We start from the raw sequence: 11,734 nt of genomic DNA on the forward strand, positions 1-11,734 counted from the left end.
CCTCATTACCTCAGACCTGGCCCCCAAGCCCCTGCAGCTTGGGAGAGTGAAAGGAATAGGGAACCTGGGGCCCATCCCCTCTCCATGTGGCCTGGCCTCTCAGGGTGAGACAAGAAATCCCATGGGGTGGCTGTGGCCACAGGCATCATCCTGGTAGAGGAAGGGGCTGAGAGCCAGAGGGGAGCTAGTAGGTCCCCCTCAGGCCAGAAGGGCCTTCAACTCAACATACAGACCCCTCCCTTGCTTTCCAAAGCAGTCTCCACTAGGAAACAAACAATCTCAAGAACCCCTTATCCCACCACACCCCCCAGATTCCCACCCCACAAGAAACCACCAGAGACTGACTGATACAAATAGCTGCTGTATTTCTGCTAAAGTGACAGTGACACAGATAAGGCAAAGAGTTGAGGGCAGGACATCAAGGGGGAGGAGGGAAACTGTGCAAAATGGCAACTGAACATAAAGAGATTCAAAAAGAATCCCTTCCCTCTCTGTTAGGTAAGCCCCCGGGCCAGTGCATGGGCGGCTGAACAGACTGTCCCTCAGGAGGGAAAGGGGGAAAATGATGCCAGCTTTAGGGGGACAGTGAGTAGGACTTGACATGGGAAGAAGTTATCACGGCTGGGGTGGTCTGGGCATAGGGAGGGGCTAGTGTGAAAAGTCAGAGACGAAACAATGGGGATGCCTGCACACAGCCTTGGGCTCTTTCCAGCCCGCGCCCCTCTGTCTACCCCCAAAGGCCTGACTGTCAACTGCCCTGCTCTGGGATGTGCGAGTGTGTGCTGAGAGTGGTGACAAATGACCACTTGGCTCTAGCACACCAGGGAGACCAGTTCTGGGTGCTTCAGGGTGGGGGGAGGGCCACTCATCCTCTGCTCAACAACTCCCCAAGAGCCCAGGAATTAACCATAAGTGCTGTGGGGGGCAGGGGTGGGGTAGGGTGGTGAATGATGTCTGGTAGAGTGGCTGCACTTGACCAGGCTGTCACCCTGGCCTCAGGGGGACAAATGACCTGTTTGCTGCTCTCAGGCAGAGATAAGGTCCTTGACCTCGTGTCCTGGCCGGGCCTACAAAGACTCCTCCTCACCAAATTCTTAGAAAATAGATCCATTTGAAAAGGTCTACTCAGCCAGGATGAAGAACAATATGGCAAGAACCACCTTTTCACCACATTTGGGTCTTCCTTGAAGCAGGACAGAGCTATTTCCAGAGGACCACACTCCTGCTGTGCATGGTCAGCCGCATTTCTGGGGTCCCCAGGGTGTGGGGCAGGTCTGCTCAATCTCTCAGAGGCTGAGTCAAGGTCCTGAGGACCCCCAGGGGGCAGAGTCCTCACCCCAGGGTCAGAAATCACTGAGGATGCTAATGTCGGCAAAGTCGGCCCTGTACCGGTGTGCGTAGAGGCTGAGCAGGAAGGCCCACTTGAAGGCAATGAAGCTCCATACACAGGAGAGGTAGTAGCTGTTGGGGTCCATGAGGCCTGTGGGAGAACCAAAAGTCCAGAGCTTGACTCAAGAGGGCTCTACCAGGTCACAGTCCCTGAGCCAGTCACTCTCCCTGCAGCGCTGGTCAGCTGAATCAATCCTACAGAAACTGGAACGTGATAGAGGTTTGGGGAATCCCAGGGTTCGGAGGGAGATTAGAAATGGCAGAGTTAGGGAAGGTCATCATCTAAACCCTTTCTAGCCTGATTTAGCATCTCCCCGGCAGGGACAGGGGCCTTTTTGGCTAGTTCCTGGGCACAGCCGCCAGAGGGCACTCCTATCCCAGAGCTGGGCAGAAAGCCTAATGGCACCACCATCACGTGGTACTTCCACGAGCCACACACCGTGTGAAACATGTCACGTGCATTTCCTTGAATCCTCTTGGGTGGGGACTCTAACTTTTCTGAGGATTAGTGATCTGTCCAGAAGAAAAGGACCTTATCCTAGGTCAAGGAGCCCTTACTGACAAAGGGGCTTGAGGTCAGAGATCTAACACACCAGCTACCCAGGAGGAGAAAGATGTAGCAGTCTGTGTCTGTAAATATTTACAGGCCTTGAAACACTATGGGGCAGTTCTGTTCTGTCATACATGGTTGCTGAGTCAGAATCCACGCGATGGCAGTGGGCTTGGGTTTACTCCTCCCAAGTGACCCTCACCCTGGGGGCCAGCCCACCCAAACCCTCCCTGGAACAGCTCTCACTCTGGTGCTGAGTAATGGCCAGCACGAGGAAGGTGCAGAAGGCAGCGACTGAGACGGCTGAGAAGAGGACACCCACGAAGAAGAAGCCACGCAGCCCCTTGAGCCAGGTCCTCCAGTAATCCTGCATGTACATGATGTGTGTCACCAGTACCCAGAGCGCCAACACACCTGTGGGGACAGGTTCAGTCAGGGTGGGGGGGACCCGGGCCCTCCATCCCTCCAAGCAGCCCCTCCTCACCCCACCGTCACTCACTGACCCTTCCTGCAGTGACACCTACTAGATCTGACTTATTTGCATAATAATACAGTAAACCTATGAAAGTCAAAAGATGGAAACCTGTCAAAAAAGGAAAACTCAAATAGCTGCCATTATAATGAGATTTGGGGAAAAAAACCAAACTCCCATGGGAGTCTGGCTCTCATAGGTTTCCCTGTGTTTCCATCAGACTGGTCTTTGTAGGCCCACTATCTCACGGATGCTCTGCAGAATATTCCACAGCCCACTACCTGTGATATCATCTCAGCACATACGCAAATACAGATAAACTAATCTAGCAGCCTTCCCCTTAGGCCAGGCACTAAAGAAATTTCCAAGTATATAACTGTAACACTGTCGTATATTTTTTTCCATGGAAAACAGAACTATTTCTTACAAAAATGTTATTTGTGTTAATGTTGTGTTTTTTTAAAACCAAAATAAATGGCTGGTGATGAGTTAGTTTTGACTCGATGGCAAGGAGAGAATTTTAAAATACTACTCCGAGACATTTTAAAATGCCTTCTGTTTTAATATTGTATGCCACTGAGTCAGAACTAACCCACAGCTGACTCTCCAGTGGGTGGGTTTTCAGAGAAAGTGGATCACACAGAAGCAGACTCATTCTCCCATGGAGCAGCTGCTGAGTTTGAACTTTGTGCCTTTGGGATTGCTGCAGAGCTTCTTGTCACTAGGCCATCAGAACTGCTAGAATGTTACTATTTTTCAAGAGTGTATCAAGTCAACTCATTACCATTGCAACAACAACCCTCCATCTGGTATCTGAGGCTGTGAATCCCAGCAGGAGGACACTGCCCATCTCTCTCCCAAGAACTATGAGAGATGAAGGGCCTTTGGGGTAGGTGTGTAACTCGCTACAGACTATGCCACCAGAATTCCCTTCAAGAGTATCTGGTGGCCTAGTGGCAAGAGGCTGTGCTGCAATCCTGAAGGCACATCGTTCAAATCCACCAGATGCTTTGCTGGAGAAGGAGAATCCCACTTGATGGTACACAACAAGTAGTGGGGGGAAAAGTAAAAAAAAAAAAAAAGGTATGTAGGGATCTGAAACAAACCACGGCAGTCTGCTCTGCTTTTCTGGGACTCCCTACTAATTACCCTGAGAGTCACAGACATAGGGAAGCTGCCTTCCCTCCTACCTCAGTGTACCTTAGATCTCATAGTCTCTCCAGGCCTGTGGCCAAGCTCTGGAGCAGTAAGGTTCTTCCCAAACTCCGCATTGTTCTTACAGGACAAACAGGCCCAGCCTCGACAGGTGGCCAGATCTTTGGCCCCAGAGGGCTACCCTGGGCCCAAGTGGCCTCCTTCTAGCTCTTGGCCAGACTCCATGCCCCTCCTTCCAGTTTTTGGCAGCATTTCCCTGAGCCAGCCCTCCAGGCCTGGATGGTCACCTCCTCTAGGATGTCAGCTGATACTCAGTCGACACAATGTGGGCCTTCTGTGCCAGGCAGTGCCGGCTGGCACAGCCCAAGGGATGGAACAACTATCAGTTCCTTTGGCAAGCAGGAGGGAATGAGAAAAGAGGCAGAGCCAGCTATACGCTCTTAGCCTTCTGGCCTAGGGTGGGGTGGGCCACACAGGCCAGGGACCCAGGGGTCAGGAGACTTTTCAGTGAGGTTGCAGGACACGCTTCTGTGCTTCTGACATGTGTATAGTGTGGATAAGCATCGGGTGAGGAAAAGCAGTTATCTCTGGCCAGCAAAAGAAGGAACGGGTGCTGATAGGGGTTGCGGGTGGAGAGAACTCACTGGCTGAATTAACAGTGTTTTTCTTCTTAGGCTGAGTGCTGTGATGTGTGAGCATGTTTTAAAAATCTTATATACTTTCTTACATGCCTGAAGTAGTTAATGTTTTCAGTTGGTAAGAAGGAAAAGGTAAGAAAAGTATCTTCTGGGAGTAGTAGTCTGGGTACCGGCTCAAAATGGTCACAGTTTAGGTGCCTGGTGAGGAGAGAAAACCACAGCCTGTAAACTAAGCAGTCTGGGGCCTGGTTGCTGCAGGGCTGTTCACCACTCAAAGCCTAGGCATTTCCACATCCACGAACAGTGAGCCCAAGGGTCTCTGAATGTAGGGTTCTCTCCCCATGAGGGCAGGAGCCCACAGCTTGCTCCTCATTGTTTGACCTCACTCCCCTCAGTCTGCCCCTGCCACCCTCAGCCTTCCTAAGGGGCTGGAGATCAGGAACCTGGGTCCTTTTAGCCCTGAAGTCAGGGTGAGGCAGGACAAACATGTCTCCCTCCCTCCCTAGATAGGAAACTGGGGCAGACCAGTGGAGGGCCTCCACTCAAATCTTATATAATCGAGATTTCATGCTGGCCACCTTTCCCAGAATTTTTATTCCTCTCAAGTATATCTCAAGGGTTTTTGTTTGTTTGTTTGTTTATCATGAAGTGGTGTGGAGGGGCTATTTCATTTCTTAAAGGGCCCTAGGAAGATGATTTCTTGCACCGAGCACATTCCAGGAGCACCTGTCAGGTACATACACGTCTGGATAGTTCACACACCCTCTGCTTGGGTAGATCAGAAGATGAGCTCTGTGATCTTTTCCTATTTGAAGTTTCTGAAAGCCAGCATAGAAGAAAAACAAGGAGGTCAGAGCAATTCCCCTATGACTCAGCATTTTGGGGTTAGAAACTGCTGAAATAACAGCCAGTGAGTATGTCACATTTTAGTCTAGTGGTCATGCTTATACATATACACACAACTACCAAAAATGGTTGAGACAAGAGGAAAGCAGAACGGCACTGACCCATCCTCCCCTTCCCTAACCCTGCTCTAGTCCCTGTACACAGTCCTCACCTTCAGGCCAATACATGCCAAGTGTGGAAGCACTCACTCAGCTCCTACCTGTTCCCTTCCACACTCTTTACTAGATTCCTGGCCAGCACACCTGGCCACACAATTCAGGGCAGAATGACCAGGTCCCAGGCCATAAGTTACATGCAGGAGCAGACCTCACTCCTCAAACCACCCTCCCTGCTCCTAGGAGCCTATCAGCTGAGACACAGAGAGGGTCAGTGAAAGTATCTGAGGAGGTGGGCTAGAGGCAAGCCAGGAGAAGCTCCAGGGAGTCCACAGGGGCTTCAAGCTTGAATCCAGGGCTGTTTACACTATTGAGGCAACTCTTCTATCCTTCCTCTCTTTCCTTGGTCTACTAGACATAGAGCAAAAATCTGTATTTCTCTCAGCATTCCTACATCAAAGCCAAAAGTGGAGGCCAATTCACATTGCTCAAGAAAACTGGCTTTTGTTTTGAGACCATCTTTCCTCGAAGCCATTTCTTTGCAGGTACCTATCAGGGTGGAGGAGTTTGTCCTCACCCAGGGATGTTCTTTCTTCCCTCTGATCTCATGGGCTCCATGGCTGACACCCCTGATCAACTTGCGCCTGATCCCACACATGGGTGAACTGAGGTGGGGACTGTCCTCTCATGACTCAGCAGTTTCTGGGCTGGAAAGTGCTAAGTCAGAAGTGGGGTGCTCACAAGTCAGCAAAACCACTGATGCTTCCCCCAAAAAGAGGAAGGCTAACTGGCTACAGGCCAGCTCAGCACGAGGTGTGAAGCTGATGGTCCTGGTCAGGGACTACCTCCTACCTGCCTCAAACAGCTCTAGCACTTCCATAGTCACTTTCTGGTTGTCAACAGTCAGAACTGTCAGAGAAGCAACACAGGGCCCCAGCTGGTGGCTGCTAGCATCTCTCCCTGCAGGGGACTCACAACTAGCCAGCCTCAGATGCTGAGAGAAACTGCAGAGGGCAAGAGGGCAGAGGGAAACCTCAGGGGACTCCTAGGAGATACCAGAGGGTCTTCTCTCCATGATTCAGAAAACAGGCATCAGAACTGCAGACACAGCATGGAATCAGAGATCATTTCTTTACAGACAGCACCTCCCACTCCATACAGATGAGGAAACCGATGCCCGCTGGAGGCTGTGCTAAGGAGGACTTTCCTCCTCTACCAGGCCAGACTCCAACACATCCAGCCCAGATCGCAGGGTAGGCCTTCCCTCTCCAACCTTGTTTCAGGCCTTATGTAACCATTGGGGGGGGGGCGGGTGGAGACAGCAGGCCTCATACCTCTTTCCAAATGGGAAAGCAGTATGGTAAATAGGAAACAGAAAAAGAAAAGAAGCTTTGAGAAGTGAATTTTGGACAGTGTAGTGGAGGCACTGTGAGAAAAGGAACAGGGATCTGCAGATAAATGAGATGGGCTGGCTGCCCCTATTATGGGGAGGAAATCCACAGGTGGTACAGAATCTAGGCAGACACAGGAAACTTCCAGCCAGGCCCCCCACCTATCCTTACTTGCGGACCTCCAGTGGTTTGCTTGGTTTGTTTAGGTTGTGACCACGCAGGCCCTTCTGTAAAACAAAAATCCCATTTCCCATTCTTTCTCCACACCGATGGAGCTCAGTAAACTTAGAGGCAATGAGCAAACCTAGTTTGTTTCAGTTTTCCCAGCTAGGGTCCTTCTGGTAGAAGAATAAAATCTTTATATGTAAAAGTATTTTCCTTGTCTTCTTTTACCAAAGTACTTTTTTGACATATTGTTTCATCAAGCTATGTAACACTGGACAAGATATGTATTTACTGTAAATCTCAATTTCCTCATCTAGAAAATGGCACAATTATGCTTATTTCATACTTGTATAGATGAACTGAGATAGTAGAAATAAGTAGTTTTAAACATTGCTTAGCAGCTGGAAAGCATCAAAACAACAACAATGCTAGCAAAGAAAAATTTGTGTTGTTTTCACAGCAATTCTGCAGCCGAAAAGTAGACTAGCTTGTCCAAAAAAGATGCACAGCAAGTCCAGGGCCCCCCATGAACATGAGCACTCTAGCACTCGTCTTCCCTTCCCTTCTGAAGGCACAGAAAAAGCTGTCAACAGGGGAAGCACACCCAGCACCAGAGCCACAGCAGGGAGTTTGCAAAGAGACACCAACGTGGGCGTGAAGAAGGGTTTTGGTTCTCATTGGATCCCTAGGTCGTCTTGGTCTCCCACAAGGGTGCTGCCGGCGCTGGGGAGAAACCACTTGAGGGAGGCAGACAAGCTTCAAAAAGAGCCGCCAGCCTTTCTTCTTGGTGCTGCTCCCTGCCCTATTTATCCTTTGCCCTCGGCCAGCACCGGGAAAGGAGAGTTGGAGGGCTGGGATTGCTCCGGGCAATGAGTATGCTTGCGTACACCAGCAGAGTAAAGGGAAGGCGAGAGAAGGAGGCGCGCAGTGAGGATGAAGTAAAGGCGGAGGAGGCTGGTGGAAAAGGTGTAGAGATGAGACTGTGCCTAAGGTGACAGCAGAGGGGGTGGACGCGGTGGAAGACAACGCAGGTTTGTGCAAATGGCAGATGTCCGAGGCTGACACCCTGATGACGCTCTCGGGTCCCAGGGGCAGTTGGAGAATGCCCAGAAGGGCAGGCTGGCGGGACGCTGCCCACGGACGGCCTGGGTAAACACCCCACCCGCTCCCCCGGGAAGCGCCTCGCAGAGCAGCAGACAGCACCCTCCCGGCTGCGCGCCCGCTCCGGGCTGGGAGCAGGGACGTGAGCGCCCCCAAGTCATCCCTGTAGGTACCTGCGAGTCCCCCCATGGCTGCGGTCGCCGGCTGGCTGTAGACGACTGTCCAGACGAGGAAAACGGAGAAGCCAGCCACAGAGCTGATGCCAGAGTAGGCGGCGCGGAGGCCGAGGTGCAGCCGGGACGGGGCCATGGGGCTGCAGAACCCGGGAAGCCTCAGCGCAAAGGCAGCCACCGAGCAGCAGAGTCGCAGGTGCAGGGCCTGAGCCCCGAGCCGCCGACCGCCCCGCGCTCCGCCCCCGGCCCGCCCCCGGCGGCACCACACAGCGCCCCTTCTGGCCGGAGGCCGCCTATGCTCCGGGCTGACAGCATCTGATGCCTCAGCACGACAGGTTCAGGCTACCGTATCTTTCTGGAGGATACTGTCGTTATAGTTGTTTTTTAAGTGTGATAGCCATCCTATGAACAACAGATGTGAATCCTGCTCTATCCTGCACCATTCTCATCATCCCTGATTAACTCGAGCTTATTGATATAGCTTTTTTTTAATTTTAAAATTTCCAATATTTTTCCTTCCTCATCTTCAGTATGTCAGTTTTCTTTTTTTTAATTGTTATTAAATTTTATTAGTTTTAATGAACATTTACAGGGATTTGGGGTTTTCATTCCTTCATTGCTGCACCATTCTCCCTACCCTCCTCCCCAGTTTGTTCTTCTTCCCCCGATATCCGAATGTCTATTTTAATTGTCCAATTGCCACAGTGCTTGTCAAAGTCAGTTCTGATTAATCTCCTTTGTCAGTGTGTCCTTTGCCATTCCCTATCACTCCTCCCTGAGAGAGACTTCACCCTGATTCATAAGGAAAAGGGGATGGCGTATTCTCTTAGCTACTTCCTGCTGAAAAGGGACGCTGTGGGTTTCAGGGTGAAGATCTTCTCTCACTACTCTAAAGGGCCCCTTTGGCAGTAGGAAACACATAGACTATTATGGAGATTGATTTTGGAATTCAGATGCACTCTTATTGATTGTGCTTGCCTGTACATGTACATATCCTTGAAGATGTATCATGGGGGTGTTGCAACCTAGAAGACACAAATTTGACTAACAAGTTATAAGTATATGAGTCAAAAATTATGGAAAAGTAAAAGAAAAGATTCTTTCATTGTTTTACAAACCCTCCCCCAGGTCCCCTCCACCATGTAGCCATTGCTCTAGACTCCTGTGATGACAGAAATACCTAATCACATATCTCTTTTAAACAGTTTTCTCCCTCCTCTGTTTCAGTGCAGTATACATTATTGAACCCATCTTACTCAGTCTCTCCCCAACCCCGAGGTTAGTCCCATTCTACAACAGTGGCATCATGTAATATTTGTCCTTTTGTGACTGGGATATTTCACTCAGCATAATGTTCTCCAGAGTCAACCATTTTGAATAATATTGCATGAGTTCCTTGTTTTTCAATGCAGCATAGTATTCCATTGTGCAAATATACCACAGCTTCTCTAGCCATTCGTTTGTTGATGGGCACTTAGGTTGTTTCCAACTCCTTGCTATTGTGAACAAAGCTGCAATAAACATGGGTGTGCATATATCTGCTTGGATGTCAGCTATGGTCTCTTCAGGGTATATTCCCAGTAGTGGAATTGCTGGGTCAAATGGTATCTCTATTTGCAACTTTTTGAGAAAGCGCCATACTGCTTTCCACAGGGGTTGCACCATTTTATACTCCCACCAACAGTGAATCAGGGTCCCAGTTTCTCCACAACCTCGCCAGCATTTGTTGCTTGCTGTTCTGTTAAATTTTGCTATTTTGACTGGGGTGAAATGATATCTCATAGTTGTTTTAATTTGCATCTCTCTTAGGGCTAGGGATTTTGAGCATTTCTTCATGTGCTTGTTAGCCATCTGAATGTTGTCTTCAGTGAAGTGCCTGTTCATATCCTGTGCCCATTTTTCTATTGGATTATTTACCTTTATCTTGTTGTGGTGCTCAAGTATTTCATAAATTCTGGATATAAATCCCTTATCTGATATGTTATTACCGAATACTTTTTCCCAGTCAGTGGCTTCCCTTTTTACCCTATTGGAGAAGTTTTTGGATGTGCATAGGGATTTGAGTCTTAGAAGATCCCATTCATCTACGTTATCTTCTCCTGGTTGTAGGTTTTCCAGGATACTGGGAAGACTGTCTATGTTGTGGATTAGGACTTCTAGTGTTGTTCCTAGCTTTTCTGTAATGAAGTTTATAGTCCTTGGTTTTAGTCCTAGGTCCATGATCCACCTTGAGTTGGTTTTTGTGTATGGAGTGAGGTGTGGGTCTTGCTTGAGTCTTTTGCAGATATTTTTCCAATTTTGCCAACACCATTTGTTAAAAAGGCTGTCGTTTCCCCACTTCACTGATTTCATCTCCTTGTCAAAAATCAGTTGACCAGAGATAGATGGGTTGATCTCTGGATTCTCAATTCGATTCCATTGATCTATGTGTCTGTCACTGTACCAGTACCATGCTGTCTTTACCACTACGGCAGTGTAGTAGGATTTGAAATCAGGGAGTGAGATACCTCCTACAGTTCTTCTATTCTTAAGGAGTGCTTTGCTTATTGATATAATTATGGTGTGGATCTATCTTGTTGAGGGTGTTCATCTCTTTCATTGACCCTCCACCTTTCCAAGTGTTGTGTCTTTTTCCAAAGACTGTCCCCTCCTAACAACATGCTCAAAGACTAAGTTTCACTGTTCTTGCCTCTAAGAAGCACCCTGATTGCACTTTCTCCAAGACCTGTTTGTTCTCTTGGCAGTCCATGGGATATTCTGTACTCTTCTCCAACATCACAACTCAAAGGCTTGGATTTCTTTTCTGTCATCCTTACTCACTGTCCAACTTTCAGATACATAGCAAGTAATTAATAAGGCCATGGCTTGAATCACCTTAGTCTTTAAACTAATATCATTACTCCTTAATACTTAATTGTGCTCGTGTGAAACCTATACCTAGACCAAGAAGTTGTTGTCCAGAGTATAGAAGTACACAGAGTAAGAGAACACAAAAGTTTAATATCAAGAGAGGTATGCATCAGGGCTGTATCCTTTCTCTTTTAATTTTGGGAGGATGTGGGCTAAAAAAGACATACTCCTGAACTCACTCCTAACCTACTGTCTCCAGATATTTAGACCTTGGCTGGTGTATAGGAATATGAATATATACAAACACCTGCAAAGGCCACTTTAAAATTATTCCTGAATAGTAATTCTTGTTCAAGCAGATAGGTCTTGGAGAAGGTGCTGCCAGAGTGCTTCTTGGAAGCACAGTTAGGCCATGTTGCTAGGAGAGGGTATCATGTTTGGAAAGGTGGCAGGATAGAGAAGGAGAGGAAAACCCTCAACAAGGCGGATTGACATGATATGTATCAGCAAGTGTGCCAGAGACTTGAGTGTGTCGGAGATTGTGAGGATGGCAAAGGATAGGACAGGGCCAGATCTGTTGTTCATAAGGTTGCTATGAGTCACACTCTACTCAGTAGCATCTAACAAGAACAACAACAATTCTTGTTTAAAGCTTAACATATTTTCAGAATTAAATTACTCTTTTAAATTTCACATTAAAAATTAAAGCATAACCTACAACCAGGAGAGAATAAAGTAAATTAATGGGTCCTTCTAAGAATCAAATCCCTATGCACATCAAAAAAGTTCTCCGGCAGGGTAAAAAGAAAAGCCACATACTGGAGAAAAATATTTGGTAATGATTGTGTG

General features: G+C 48.3%; 1 protein-coding gene across 1 annotated transcript; it reads right to left on the reverse strand.

The window, feature by feature from the left end:
• Positions 1 to 1,343: 1,343 nt before the first annotated feature.
• SLC48A1 (solute carrier family 48 (heme transporter), member 1) lies at positions 1,344 to 8,171 on the reverse strand. Its single transcript, XM_006888163.1, has 3 exons — positions 8,036 to 8,171; positions 2,186 to 2,353; positions 1,344 to 1,480 (listed from the first exon to the last, which is right to left on the reverse strand). The coding sequence occupies exons 1-3, from the start codon at positions 8,169 to 8,171 to the stop codon at positions 1,344 to 1,346; spliced, it is 441 nt and encodes a 146-aa protein (XP_006888225.1).
• Between the last annotated feature and the right edge of the window lie 3,563 nt (positions 8,172 to 11,734).

Source organism: Elephantulus edwardii, unplaced genomic scaffold, assembly GCF_000299155.1.
Source record: "Elephantulus edwardii isolate Elephantulus edwardi_28Jun2011 unplaced genomic scaffold, EleEdw1.0 scaffold00065, whole genome shotgun sequence".
NCBI lineage: Eukaryota > Metazoa > Chordata > Mammalia > Macroscelidea > Macroscelididae > Elephantulus > Elephantulus edwardii.